The sequence below is a fragment of the Tupaia chinensis genome, unplaced genomic scaffold, assembly GCF_000334495.1.
Source record: "Tupaia chinensis unplaced genomic scaffold, TupChi_1.0 Scaffold000225_1, whole genome shotgun sequence".
Lineage (NCBI taxonomy): Eukaryota > Metazoa > Chordata > Mammalia > Scandentia > Tupaiidae > Tupaia > Tupaia belangeri.
Genome location: NW_006159700.1, coordinates 5,466,518 through 5,482,150, shown reverse-complemented (window position 1 = coordinate 5,482,150; position 15,633 = coordinate 5,466,518). Strand labels below are relative to the sequence as shown.

The window sequence follows — 15,633 nt, the reverse complement described above, 5'->3', positions numbered from 1 at the left end:
AAACACGTTTCCCTTTCTCCCTTTCTCCCTTTCTCCCTTTCTCTCTGCTTCTCTCCACATTACTTAATGTCTTTCTTGCCTTCAGCCAAGTCAATATCTTCTACTTTTTCCATTTACTTTATACTCATTCTTTATATCTTTCATAGGTTTAGGGACACTAATTCCAGAAGAGCCCCATAAGGGCTAATTGCTATTCTCTTTCCTTTTCTCTCACCCTGGCTTCCAGCATCTTCCCAAACTACCAAACAATATGTAATTTATAATCACATACTTTACTCCACAGGAAAAACATTGGCAGTATCATTTAATATAGAAAACAACTAAGAAATAACATGCATTTGCTCATTTAAGGCATGTGTTATGGAAATAACTGGGCATAAAAATATTACACTATCATTCTTAGAGAATTGAATGGAACATATGCTACAAAACTACACTGCTCACAATAATCCTTATGGAAACACATCTATGAAAAGTAACTGTCATTGGAATGTGATAAAGACAAAAGCAGAATAAGCTATTTCGACAGGTGTAAGAATGAAACGTGACAAATCAAACTTGTCAGCTGTTATTCCATCCCTCCTAGTGTATTCTATTGCTAAGTATTTGTTGCTGATTTAAATTTTGACTAAATGTTGACTACCAGTCAATAGGAGAAAAAAGAATAATTCCTTTCTAATTGTCTATTAAGTTATAATGTAGAATACTTTATAATCCTAATATATAAATTCATACATTATAAAAATACATAAATGTTGCAATTTAGATCCCTATTTCATGAAAATTTCTGAAATGAAAAATGCCGCATCAAGATAGCGAGTTAGGGGACCAGTGATTGAAATAATGGCTATGTCGTTGGACTTTTATGTAGCCAACCATGGTTTGAGTCCTGGACTTGGTAGCTTATACCCACGCCAGATGCGTATGCGTGTATGCCCAAGATCCCAAGAGAAGAATGGAGGAGAAGGGTTGGTGGTGTGGCCATCCCCCCTGAGGAGTGAATTCTTACTTTCTATCTCTCTGTGTCATTCTGGTAAGCACATGCACCCCATAGCAAAAATTTCTCAAGAAAAAAATAGCAAGTTAGGGGCCTTAAGGTGGTGTGGTGGTTAAAGGCAGTAGACTCCCACATGGCCAACCACTGTTCGAGTCTTGGACCTGGTGGCTTGCTTTCTCACTTTCTTTCTTGCTCTCTCCCACTCTATCCCTCTCTCTCACTCTACCCCTCTCTGGTCAAATGAAAATAAATAAATAAATGGATAAATAAAGTTAAATAAAATAATTTTTAAAAAGATAGCAAGTTAATTTAAAATTAGAGACTAGAATCAACAATGGAGTAAATCATTAAGTTGATTATTTTGTAAACATTTATGTTTGAGTGAATTGAACCTCTTCTCTATACTATTTCACACATAATATGGTTTTGAGAATTACAATCCTCTCATCTATCCTTATTTTCTGAAATACTTTCTTTTATTATTAACAGAAACAGAAGAAGAATTTCAAATTTCAAATAAACCACATCTGAATTTCATCCACCTTAGAACAAAACTAGTTAAGAAGAAAAGAAGTTGGTTTTGATCCAATGCCCATAAAACTCACATGGCTGGTAGGAACAGCAAGTCACTTTTATATCATGATACTATGTTAGAATTGTGATGAAAAACAGGGTGAATCAGGATAGTGGCTGTAATAGAATTCTTAGAAATTAGTCTCACTCAACAACAGTCAGCGATCACTTAGCTTAGCTATGACCTGAAGTGACCAAAATATTCCTTACTGAGTCCAAATTATCCTTTGGGTTTCAAAGAATACTCAAAGAGGAAGTTAAGTGTCCTTTCTCGACTTCCCCTTCATAAGATCTCAAAATATATATATAAATTGTAGTTACTCCAGCACTTCCCTGTTCAAGGGAAAATGTGGTGGAGGAAGTTTGGCTAAAAAGTAATTGTGGTTAAAATACCTTATTTCTAAAATTTGTTCAAAAATCTATGACCATATGAACAATTACTAAGGTCACTCCCAGGATCTTGGAATTAATCAAGACTAGAGAGCCACCCTAGGGTTTAACAAAGACAGAACAATTTATCTTGGTAGGAAAATAGGCTTCTGATCTTGTTTTTGGTCAACAAGATGGAAAAGTTTTGTTTACATAATGTGGACTTTCACTTCCTTTCTTACAGAACAGCTTGATGGGTAATGTTCCTGTATGATATTTTACCCCAGCTTTATCATCCTTCTTCTCTGCTAAGGTTGATGTGGTTTGGCCTTTTCTCAAATTGAATTAGCTGCAGTTATGCTTTTCATTTCCTAGGCACTTTTATTCCCTAGATCTCTGTTTTAGGAGTTTAAATCATATACTGCTCGGTCAGATCTTTTGTAATAAAATGTTGCTTTCGGGGCCCGATGGTGATGCAGAGGTTAAATTATGATGCTCTATGAGGCAATTTCACATGACAATATTCCTTATTCAATTCTGGGGACTTCACCTGAGTATGTTCATGATATACGGTATACGTGTCCCCGTGACCTGAAGCTGGCTGGGGGCCTGAGGTAGGTGGTGGCATCAGAACCATATTGGAAATGCTGATTATGTGTCTGTCTTTCTCTCTCTCTCTCTCTGTTTTGCTTGCTTGTTGGAAGGAACAAATAAATAAACTTAAAAAAATAAAACCTATAACTATTTTCCAAAAATGGTGTCTTGTATGTGCTCTGAAAGCTCCTGGATAGCTCAATGCATCTTGAGCTCTCCTGAGAACAGAATCATGGTATCATGAATGAATTACAATGAACTCTTTAAAGCATTTTTATTTTTCAAGAGTTTATTAATTCTAGGTGTGTGCTAATAATCATTAACAAGAAATACCTGATTTAATTCTTATAACTGTGTGGAATGTGTGTTCGTATTATTCTATCCTTACATGAGAGAGAACAGCGACAGAGAGGTTAAAAACAAAGCAAAACAGAACTTGTCCTGAGACACGCAGCCAACAGTGGTTTAGCCAGGATTTAGTGTCTGCTCTTTGAGGACAAAGAATGCAAAGCCAGGCCGACTGAGGGTACAGCTTAAACACAGTGTGTCACATGTGTCCTTAGTAAGTGGAAGGAGCGGAGGAAGGAAGTGTCTCTGCCTTTGAAATTTTCACTGGAATGTACATCAAAGCATATCAAAATTTTTGTAAAGGACATTAACATCCATGTGTTGATTTTCGAACTGGCTTTCTTGCCTGTCCAGGTACAAACCAGAATTTTGACACTTGCTTTGTGTTTTCCACAAGGCCAGCTAAGTACTCATTTTTTTATTTATTTTAAAAACCTTAAGAGTCACTGTTAATGCATTCTGTTTCACGTATGAAGGACTGGAGGAGGCACAATGTGTTTCGTTAATTGGCTAAAGTTACACAGCAAACAAGAGATGGAAGAAAGAGTCTAAACCGGAACTATCAGCCACTAGAATTAAACCCGAACTATCAGCCACTAGAATTTATCCTCTTAATTGTGGTATGAACAGCTTAACAATGATACATTTTGAGAATGACTGGGGAATGACTTAACCATGCTACGTTTTGGGAATGGCTTGAATAGTGTTCTAATGTAATTACACACTAAATTGCAGCTACCAAATACAACAAAATACAAGAAATTACATCTATATAGATATATATCTTCTACATTGAATCAAGAAACTTTGATTTTAGATGGAGAAATATACCACCTTTATTTTTTGTGTGTTTGTAATTTAACACCAGCTATAACTGAAGTATCGTTTGTAGAGACAGTAACTTTATGAATGTCATGCTCTAAGCATTTAATGTGAACTTTATTTCCCCACAACCACATTTATATATGTCCAAGTGGTACCCTCATATGATGGTTACTATGATAATGAAATAGTGTAGGCAATATCCTCTTTTTCTAAATTAAAGTCTTTACTCAAATGTTACTCTTATGTAGGTATGTTAGTTTTTCTTGTTTGCCATCCCTACTTATTAGATTCATCCATTACTGCCAGGAAGCTGACTTCTGTGAACTACATTATAGCGAGGTTTTCTTGACCTCAGACACTCACTGCTTTTGGACAATGGGAGGAACCAAGAGATTCCAGGTTGGAAATAGGTGTCTGAGTATTTGTTTTGCTTTTCCTTTCCTGCCAGGCTGTGCTTTTGGCAGTGGCTGTTTATCTCTACCAAGGCTGGAGTTCTCGTGGGATGACTTCTCTTGGTGCTCATCCAACCTGAATAACATTGTTCTGTCCCCTCTTTTGAGTCTAGCCTTGATAACATTTCCCACTGTTGGTCCCTGGTGCCTCATCATTTTTATAAATTAGTTCCTATGACTTTTCTGTCTGCATCTCAAATATAACATCTTCATTAAATGCTATTCAATTAAGCACTGTGAACACATCATGTCACCTTGGGTATAGAGGGACCCTGATGGGTACTGTAGACCAGATTATCAGGTAGTAAATACAAAGTATAAGCAATCATAAGAAAACAATTTTAATCACATACCAGTAAAGCAGCACAAATTGGGCCGTGGATAATGTAAAGAAGATGGGTATCAGAACTGATCCAGCAACTAGGGGAGAAATGTAGGCATTATGTCACTAAGGGTGTTATATTAAGAGTTTTATTTGACTTAGTTCCAATATAAGTCATAAAGAGAGATTGTCTTACTTGTCATTGTAATATAAACTTCTGGCAACAGCATGAATACATGCAGGAATCAGTGGAAATCCTGGAAATATCAAGGAAAGAAAATACATTCACTATATTCACTAATAATGGAACTCCTAAAATATGTCATGAATATGAAACTCAAAAGACTGTATAGAGGCAAAAATAACTGGTCTATACTTATTTACTGAGTAAATATTATCCACATAATCAAGCAACCAATATGTTAAACTATTACGTATTTATATTTTTGTGTTCATGTGTATATACATGTATATTTTCTTCAAATATAAATCATTTTGAATTGTGGAATCCAGAGCTTAAGTTCCTAAGTGTGCTCCTAAACCCTGAGGCTTGAAAGAAATTCAGTATTTATATAATTTTTGTGAAGCAGAATTGGCTAATATTTGGTAAACGATCAGATGTGGAGGGAAGCTGAAAACTGGTGAGAATTTCCACTGTAAGGGAAAAATTAATAGTAAACCTTTATCTGAAAAAAAAAAGAGAGCAAAAGAAGTCTATGTGCCAGAAATTTTACGTGTTTTGAGCATTCTAAATTGGACATTTCAAACATGAAATGAAGACAGGCTTTACAAAGGTAACCAGAATGTCCTAAAGATTATGTGTGTATGTGTATACGTAATTCTCTATATCTGTATCTTTAAAGATAGAGAGGTGATAAATGGATGACAGACAGAGATAACTAGATTAAGAAAAAATTCAGTTTATTTTCTGGAAAAGAGGCCTGTTGAGTCCATTTTCTGCATTTCATATTCAACGATATTCCAGTTACTTTTTATGATATGCCGGAAGCGCATCGCTGTATGTTTTGTGTATAATTCCATGTCAGGAAATTGTGCACACAAATAGACCTTTTACATGACTTTATTCAATGACTGACCTTCTCTTCTTACCATAATATATGGTTTATTTGAAAAACAAATATTTTTAGAATGGCACTTTAAAGTTGGTAAAGTCCAAGGCCCTCATATTATGCGTAACAATAAAGGAGATCCAGAAAAGCCTAAAAATAGCTTTTGAACTCTTGATTCTAATTCTTTTGGTTTTGTCACTATATATCCAGCCAAGAGACATTATTCACTAGAATATTAAGTAGAAAAAAAGCACTGCAATTATTAATCAACTTGTGACCACTCAAAACAATGAATTACTCAGTAATGTTTCGCTATTTGAATTTATAGCAATGAGCAAGTTAATCACTTGATATTCTTTAGGAGTGATTAATCATATTTTTATTTAAAGAAACCTTGCATACTTTAAAAGCTTCCTTAATCAGTTGAATCAGAAGTTGTGTATAATTGCACTTACCCCAGCCAAGAAAATAATACCACATCAAATGCTGTTTTTCTGCAAACACAGCTACCACTATGAGTGTGTGCAGATAAATGCCTTCACAGAGCATCCAAAAGTAATTGCAGCCCATCAGGTATAGATGAATGAATTGGAACACTTTACAACTAACCTGTGAGAAAAAAGAAAGCAATTAATATTTAGTGGTTTATGAATTGACATGTAAAACAATAGACTAGGTTAGCTCAGGAAACGCAGATTTTTCTCTCCTCTGCACAATATCTTATCCACTAAAGATTCAGATGTATAAATTGCTAGTCTTTATGTTCATCTATTGATACCTCTAGAGTTGTTTTTTTTTTTTTTTTTTTTTTGTGGGGGGGAGGGGAGAAGTTTTTTCTATAGGGTGCATGCGCTCACCAGACAGACAAGACAAAGAGAGACAGAGAGACAGAAAGCGAGAAATCACTTGCAGCCACACTGCAATCCTTTCTCCTCCATTCTCCTCTCGGGATCTTGGGCACGCATGCACACCAGCTGGTGTGAGTTTTAAGCCACTGGGTCCAGGATGTGAACCGTGGTTGACTACGTGGGAGTCCAGCGACATAGCCATAACACTAACTGCTGGTCCCAATACCTCTAAAGTTTTTAGCCACAGACTCCAAAGACTTACAAATGTTTATCTCCTAAAAAATGTGTACATTCTAAATGCTCTTGAGTTGGTGGATGTGTTTTTTCCTAATGTGCTTTGGTTATTATATAAGTATAAAAGTTTGACACACAAATGAATTTTTATTTATTTATTTATGTTTCAACTTGTCATCATAAATTCCTAGGTGGTTGTGTTCAGCGGGAACAATTTTATTAAGAAAATAGTCATTGGAAGGGCCAGGAGGTGGCGTGGTGGTTGGGGCACTGGACTTCTCATGTCCACCCACAGTTTGGGTCCTGAACCTTGTAGCTTGCTTTCTCACTTTCCTCCTCTCTCTCAATTTCTCTCTCTCTGGTCAAATTAAAAGATAATAACTAGAATTAAATAACAAATTATTTTTTAAAAAGAAAAGAAAACAATTCACTAAGGGTTATTGGGAAATCTTGAACACTACATGCTATCAGTGCAAAACCTTATTAAATAATAACCTAAGGATCCTATATGCTATCCTATCCAAATATGGAGTTCGAGAGATTCATGTAGTAGAAGAAAAATTAAGGTTTCTCTTGTTCTTTTTCTTAGATCTCCATTTTATCTTCTCTACACTTAAAGAGACAAAAAGTAGAAGATTCAAACATAATATTTCAACAAAACAGAAACAAATAGAGAGAGAGTTTACTCCCTTAACTAAGAAATAAATTTGAAGCTCTCCCAAAAATACATGGCCAATTATTCCCATCATCTCCAATTTCCAGCCTAAAACTCCCTCAATATTTAGTGGCAATTATCATTAGCTTTGAAATAAATATTTTTGACGCACACATGCACACAATAAAAGGGCACTGGAAAAACGAAAATAAACATTGCATTACCACAAAATAGTAATAATATTTGCATAGGAGGTAACTTAAAATACTTGTGCACATATTGCTTTCTTTAATTTGGTGAGATATGCATTATCACTAGACACATCTAGATTAAAAACATGAGTATGAGGAAGTTAAATGTTCTACTAATATTCATACAATAGTAATCAAAGCTATACCGTGAATACGATTCCTGTAATTCCAGCTTGCTTTGTGCTATGTACAATGCTTCCTGACTAAAGCTATTTATAAAATCTTTTTCTTCCTTAAATAAATCTGTAGAATGCATGACATTGAGATTTAAATAATACACTTTCATGTAAAACACAATATTATGTTAAAGTCTTCTTGAAGGTAAAAAAAAATGAGTTACTCAACTATATCTATCTATCTTAGATAGATATATAGGATAAACTTCCATTTCAAGTTTTAAACCTATTGTTACTAGATATTAATACCTAATTAGACTTCTAATTATTTTATTTTAAAAACTAATCTATAAACTATTATGGTCAAAATGAATTTTTAAGCATGCCTCAAAAATATGTCTATGCAAGACACTAGTAATAAAATGAAACAATAAATTTTCTCAGAAATTTAGTAAAAATATGCCTCAATTTATAGTTTATGTATTAAACACAGGATCCTTACATGTGAGCATGTGATTTAGAATATTTTGCTATGCAGCCTTGTGACAAATCTCTGGCTCTCCTTGTCCTAGAGAAATTCACTCTGAAATTGCGGGACTCTGGCCAATTGTTTTATATTGCTAATTATACCCCAGTGTGTTTCCTAACCCAGTGACTCTACAGTGGAACCTATACAAGATTAAGCAATCCGGATGCACATGTGCAAACAATGCAGGGAATTTTAGAATTTTGGAAATTACCTTAAAAACACACATAAAACACATTTGAAAGTGTTGTTTATTGACCTATTGAGTGAAAATTCCTTCCCTTCTCTGATTTTAGTAACTAGATAACTTAAGTATTAAAAAAACACTGCACACACACACACACACACACACACTCACACATATGCATGCACACAGCTGTATCTAAAATTATAGTATGGATAACACATACATTATGAAAGCAGATTTTAAAATTTTTAAACCTATGTTATAAATACAGATACTTGGATTTAAATACAGCTTATATGTATATAGTTTTCATAAAATATATACATTTATATAAGTAAAATTTAACTTATGTCTTTAAAGTAGGAATTTTAAGGAGAAAACACACAAATATTATTGAGACTCGGTAGTCTTTTAAAATTTTAATGTTAATACAGTTTACATTATGTAGGAGTGTATAATTCAGTTTTCCTAGATTTATTGACTTGTGAAGTCGGCCTGATATCAAAATTATCATTTAAATCATCCATTTTCGTGTATCATTTTTTCTAACCACACAGAGTTGGTTGCTTTGATTGATTTTGAAAATTGTCTTAAGTAAATGGTATGTATTCATAAACCCTTCTGTCCCACAAGGAATGGGCTCTACAGTCAGAAAATGTGGTGAAGGTATGTGATACATATAACTGAAGTCAAGAAATGTATGTCTCTTTTGGATATTTCCTTTTATGTCTTTAGAAATATTAGCAAACATTTGCCTTTCTAGGTTGGATATAGTTACATACTCTATGTATGTCAGACCTTAAAATATACATATTGTGTACTTAAATATATATATGTGTATAATTATATGTGTTGTGTGTGTGTGTGTGTGTGTGTGCATAATTAAGTGAGAATCCCCACCTCCCCTCTTCTTTCTTTGCCCACTAACCCATTGAACCTCAGAGCACAGGTCTATTTTACTTACAGGATTTGTAGCCACTAACGCCTGGTTGTTGGCCACTGCAGTGAGGTGAATGATTGTTACAACAGAGTTACACACAAAAGAGAAGAACAGGTTTTTGTGCAAGGTAATTCTTTGGCAACTCAGACTCCTAAAAGGCAAGGGAAACAAAGTGTGTTGATATCATAAAATGTTTTACATTTTCTATTAATTATCATTCCAAAAAAAGACACATTCCCAATTCATAACAGCTATTCTACTTTTGGAAGAAATATTATTTCTCCCTAAGATTCACTCATGATAAAATCTTAATATATTTAGGGATAACCCACAATTTCTTTTTTTTTTTTTTGAGAGGTTTTTGCTATAGGGCGCGTGCGCTTGCCAGACAGACAGAGAGAGAGAGAGACAGCAAGCGAGAAATCACCCCCCAGGGGGGATAGTCATGCTGCAATCCCTTCTCCTCCATTCTCCTCTCGGGATCTTGGGCACGCACGCACATGCGCCTGGTGTGAGTTTTAAGCCACCGAGTCTGGGACGTGAACCACGGGCAACTATGTGGGAGTCCAGTGACATCGCCATTACGCTAACTGCTGGTCCCAACCCACGATTTCTTAAAACTAAGAGACAAATGAGTTGCTTTAACAGAGGTATACAAATGTAGGGATAAGAAATTTGCCTGGGGGGCCAGCAGGTGGTGCAGTGGGTAATGCACTGGACTTCCACATGGTTGACCGTGGTTCTGGTCCTGGCCCTCATGGCTTACTTTCTCATTTTCTCTTTATCTCTCTCTCTGTCTCTCTCTGGTTAAATTAAAAAAAAAATAATAACAACAATTACAATAAATACATTTTTAAAATTAAAAGAAGAAATAAATTTGCCTGTACAAGACCTCTACATAAACTTCTTCTGCTAATGCAGAAACTAGGATTCAGTGAAACTAGATAATTTATCAGAAATGATAGAGCTAAGTAACTTGAACATTTTAGATTTGTTTTACAGATTTTTCACACAGTTAATGCTCATTTCATTACGTAACATAGATTTATAGAGCCTGTGTTTTCTGTTGCAGTGGTGACAAGTACGCAGACTAGCCATGAGAAACAACACTGTATTTAGAATAGACAAATTTATAAACATAGAAACTTAGCAACCAATGAAGTTTCTTTAACTCATTAAAACTTCTGATTGGCCTAGTCATATTAATATTTAAGCTATAAACATTGTATCTCCATTTACTAGAGTTCCTCTTGTCTAAAATAAAAGGGAAGAAATGGCTTGTGGAGTATATACAGAAGTAGATGTCAGGGACTACTCCCATAGTGCAGTGGCTAAATGCTGTGTTTAGAAAGCTGGATTCCATATGGTCAACTCTGATCATATTCCAGCCCCAGAGGCTTCAAAAACAGTGTGTGTGTGTGTGTGCACGCGCGCACGTGCGCATGCAGGCATGTGTGTGCATGTTAAGAATCTTGACAAAATGGAAAAATGGAGGAATGTTCACATACTGACGTGTTTACTTTGTAAGCTAAATAATGTGATTGAGTATATATAAAAAAATGTAAAAAAAATAGATAAATGAAAAAAAATCAAGTCAGGTCATTCCAGAAGTGTTTTTGTTTTGTTTTGTTTTATAAATTAAAATAGTATTAAGGGAAAGAAAAAGACTGTCCAGAGTGAGGGGAATACTCAAGATAGACCTGAAACAAGAGAAGATAGGGGAGAGATATATTCCAAGCATAAAAATCACTGAGTCTCAGTCCTGAGCATAAAGATTTTGATGAAGTTTCTTTAACTCATTAAAACTTCTGATTGGCCTAGTCATATTAATATTTAAGCTATAAACATTGTATCTCCATTTACTAGAGTTCCTCTTGTCTAAAATAAAAGGGAAGAAATGGCTTGTGGAGTATATACAGAAGTAGATGTCAGGGACTACTCCCATAGTGCAGTGGCTAAATGCTGTGTTTAGAAAGCTGGATTCCATATGGTCAACTCTGATCATATTCCAGCCCCAGAGGCTTCAAAAACAGTGTGTGTGTGTGTGTGCACGCGCGCACGTGCGCATGCAGGCATGTGTGTGCATGTTAAGAATCTTGACAAAATGGAAAAATGGAGGAATGTTCACATACTGACGTGTTTACTTTGTAAGCTAAATAATGTGATTGAGTATATATAAAAAAATGTAAAAAAAATAGATAAATGAAAAAAAATCAAGTCAGGTCATTCCAGAAGTGTTTTTGTTTTGTTTTGTTTTATAAATTAAAATAGTATTAAGGGAAAGAAAAAGACTGTCCAGAGTGAGGGGAATACTCAAGATAGACCTGAAACAAGAGAAGATAGGGGAGAGATATATTCCAAGCATAAAAATCACTGAGTCTCAGTCCTGAGCATAAAGATTTTGAGAGGCAAGAACAGACATGAGAGAATATGAGGAAAAGTACACTTGTGTTTTTCTATAGATGAGCAAAATTACGTTCAAATAGCATCATTTACTAAGGGGTCTTTTTTATTCTGAAGCTCATATTCTTTCGTATTACACCTTCTTTTGTCAATTAATAAAACATCATTTATCTTATTCTTCATTTTTCATATTATCCTTCTCTCTTCAATTTTGTACACCAGTTTTTGACAACTCGATGTCCTATTAGCAAATGTTAACAGTATATAATAGTCATTCCTGATTTCTGTTTTTCCTAAATACTAAAAAAGATGCTACAGTTTGCAGATTTTACTTCAACTATTTCCTCATGTACAGTCACGTCTATGGTAGGAACTAAGAAAACAAATTTTGTCTATAAGAGTTGAAAATCAGATTGCAAAATATATTGTGACTTTTAAGAGAAAAATGTTATTTATTTCTATTCTCTCTTTCAAGCTATAAAGGTTTATTTATTCAAATAATTATATAATTTTAAAACCAAGCAATGGATTGTCAGCTTTGTTAATACAGTTTATTGTTATTCTGTTCTCATGAAAATTTAAGTATGCTTAAGTAGCATTGATGTTTTAATTTGCTCAAGCACAATAGACAAAACACACTTATAAAGAACCAGATATAATGTGTGTGAAAGAGTAGAACCTGGGAAGGTCATTTAGAAGAAAAATAGAGAGGCAAAGGATTAATGGGACAAAGAAATGTGTTATTATCTGTTGAAGAAATTTTAAAGTTGCATCAACTGGACTAGGGAGAAATGTTCACATGTTGAAATATTTGCTTTGCAAACTAAATAACATGATTGAATGTATAAAAGAAAATGCAATAAAAAATAAAAATAATAAAATTTACCAAAAAAAGTTAATCATAAAAAAAATTTTAAAAAAGAACTAAGTATTTATCAAAAAAGTCAATATAAAGGGAAAATTGTGATCTGTCACAGGCATTTATTGCTCAAAATAATATATTTATTATTTAAAATAAACCCACATTCTCTAATTCAGTTATTTACTTTCTATTTCCTTACTTGGTACTCTCTTCCATAAGCTAGTAATGGCAATCATTTTATAGTGGAATTGGTTTTTGTTAAGGTAAATTCATTACTTCTTGTACCATTCTATACTTATTTCAATATCATATTCCAATGTGGAAATACAATTATTTTATTATATAAAAAGTTTTCCAACCAAGACTCACATGGCTAAGTAGAAATTATTTTAACTCTCACTACATTCAGTGTGAGGGAGATGGACCTTTCAGTACATTGATTAAATTTAATTTATTTGGGGGTCAAGCAGATGGCATGGTGGTTAAGGTGCTGGACTCCCACATGGCTGACCACTGTTTGAGCCCTGGACCTGGTGGCTTGAAAATCATGCCGAGTGCATGTGCTTACGCCTCCGGAATCCTGAGAGGAAAATGGAGGAGAAGGGGCTGCAGCATGGCCATCCTCCCCAAGGGATGATTTCTCACTTTGCCTCTCTCTGTCTCTCCAGTGTGTACATACACCCTATGGCAGACATCTAAACTAATAATAATAATTAATTTGGAGGTAGACTCTGTAACAATGACATAAAGAAAAGAACTTATAAAGGAAAAACTATAGTTAAGTATAAATAATATCCAGCGTTACTGGAAGAAGCCTGGGATGCAAACCACGGAATAGGATATAGTTTGGAACATAGTGCATAACAAGTTTATAGTGAACCAATGAGTCATAAGAGTTAAGAAAGCAAAGATGATGCTCAGTAGGCACTAAGAGGTATGCTATGAAGGAAACACTAGATGACACGTGGGGAACTCAGACCTTTTCAGATCTCTCACACTACCAGTTTGCCAGGTTTTAAATAAACTGCCTAGGTAAAAAACCTAATTGAACACAGCAGTTAACATCACATGACTTGTACAGCTAGACCTTTCAGTGTAGGATTCCTTGAACAAATTGGAAGCATTTGAAATTGTTTTCAAGATGGAATGAAGCACAATTCTCAAAAAAAGAAAATTGTAGTTAAAGAAAAATCTATACTCGATATAATTAAAGAGAAATATGAAGAAACCAAAATTAAGATGAAAGTTCACAATTCTGAGTAAATAAATTCAGACAACATTTAAGAAAACAGGTGAGAATCTGGGTCATTTGTTCTGAAAAGCAGAAATACAGATACTCAAGGGTGATTTTAATAAGTTAAACTGAGAATGCTTTGGCCTACCAACTGGAAAGGGATTTTTTTTTTTTTTATGCAGAATATTATTTGGGACCTGTGAGAACTAACAAGAAAAGATATCATTGTTCATATAGTAGGCTTTAAAAATGTTTGCAATCAGTGTCTGAAATATCAGCAAAGATATTATTTAAAAATAAAGCTCTTTTTTTTCCCCCCATATAAGTGAGCTAATTAGTTATTAGTTATTATACCCTCTCTTCTATATGCAGTAAAATGGAGCTTTTTGCCTGGATTGGAATTAAGTGCAAAGTTTGCTATGTTCTCAGATTTTATACAGTAATTAAAAGATTTGGTAAGTTCTCAGATTTTATACAGTAACTAATTCCAATGAAGTTTATTTCTTTTTTTATCTAAAGGGTCTGCTCTGTTTTTCCAAGGATCATTATGAGTAAGAATCACTGCCTCTCAGAACTTGGCAAACTCCAAAGTTATGTCTCTCTCTCTCTCTCTTCCCTGCTCCCTTTCTGTTCATTTTCTTTTTATCTTCTGCTCTGACTCTTTCTCTTAATTGGCTCTAATATAAAACTGAAATATATCTGGTGAATAGTGTTTCATGTTCTCTGTTTCTAATTTAAAGCATGGATGAGTAGTAGACTTTTTTCCTTCTCTCTCTAAATAAAAAATAACAAACAACCCTAAATCAACTTTTCGTATGGTTCTTGGTTTTTATTAGGGTGAATAAGTGAACTTCAGTTACCAAAGAGGAAAAAAGGTTCCTGTACCAAAGGCTAAGCAAGGATGGCTGCAGTATGAGAAACTAGGTTAAGCAGCAGAAAGTGTATGCTGAGAATATATATATGTGTGTGTGTGTGTGTAATATAATTATATATATATGTATATATATATATATATAATATTAAGTAAAATATCAACTCTTTTATAAATTGATACTGAGTTAGTTGGAAGAAAACTAATAACTTTTACTGCCCATGACTCTAGAATAACATGTTTCATGAACCACTAGATTTCAGCATTGAGTTTGCCCTAGTTTTCCCTTTAGTCTAACTCAGTCTCCCATCTTGTTTTACACAGGTGCTTCTACTGATTAGCACTGTAAGAAGTCTTGGCCTAATATCTTTCTTTGTTAATGGATATAAGGAAGGCCAGAAAAAGTCAAAAGAATTGTAGAAGATTACAGATAAGACAGGGGAGTGGCAGTCCTAGATGTCAACTTCAAATCTAGTCCATGTATTTATTCTTCAAAATTATTTTGAGTGCCTATGATGCGCAAGACCCTGTGCTAAACTCTGGGATAGCTAAAGAGACAGAGTGGATGTTATGCCTGCTCTCATGGGCTAACTTTATAACATTTTTCTCATTATTCTTAGTGATATTTTCTGCTTCAGTAGATGGTTTGGGGGAATATATATTAGCAATTCAAAGACTACAAATTCTTTAGTATGTTTCAAGTATGGAATAAACTGAATGGTATCTTGTGATCATAAAAAATATTATTACTGGAACTAGCAGTTAGTGTAATGGCAATATCGCTGGACTCCCACGTAGTCGACTGAGGTTCGCGTCCCGGACCCGGTGGCTTAAAATTCACACCGGATGCATGTGCATGCGTGCCCAAGATCCTGAGAGGAGAATGGAGGAGAAGGAATTGTGGCGTGGCCATCCCCCCTGGGGGGCGATTTCTCACTTTCTATCTCTCTTTCTCT

The 15,633-nt window shown here is 34.5% G+C and overlaps 1 protein-coding gene across 1 annotated transcript in view; it reads right to left on the bottom strand.

Annotated features, from left to right (window-relative positions):
- Window positions 1-15,633, bottom strand: part of CALCRL (calcitonin receptor like receptor) — a 41,391-nt gene that overhangs the window by 9,793 nt on the left and 15,965 nt on the right. Inside the window, exons 8-11 of the mRNA XM_006147848.3 lie at window positions 9,332-9,458; window positions 6,006-6,159; window positions 4,677-4,737; window positions 4,512-4,578 (exon numbers count right to left, since the gene is read on the bottom strand). Of these exons, the coding sequence (XP_006147910.1) occupies window positions 4,512-4,578; window positions 4,677-4,737; window positions 6,006-6,159; window positions 9,332-9,458 (409 nt within the window). The remainder of the gene's footprint in view (window positions 1-4,511; window positions 4,579-4,676; window positions 4,738-6,005; window positions 6,160-9,331; window positions 9,459-15,633) is intronic.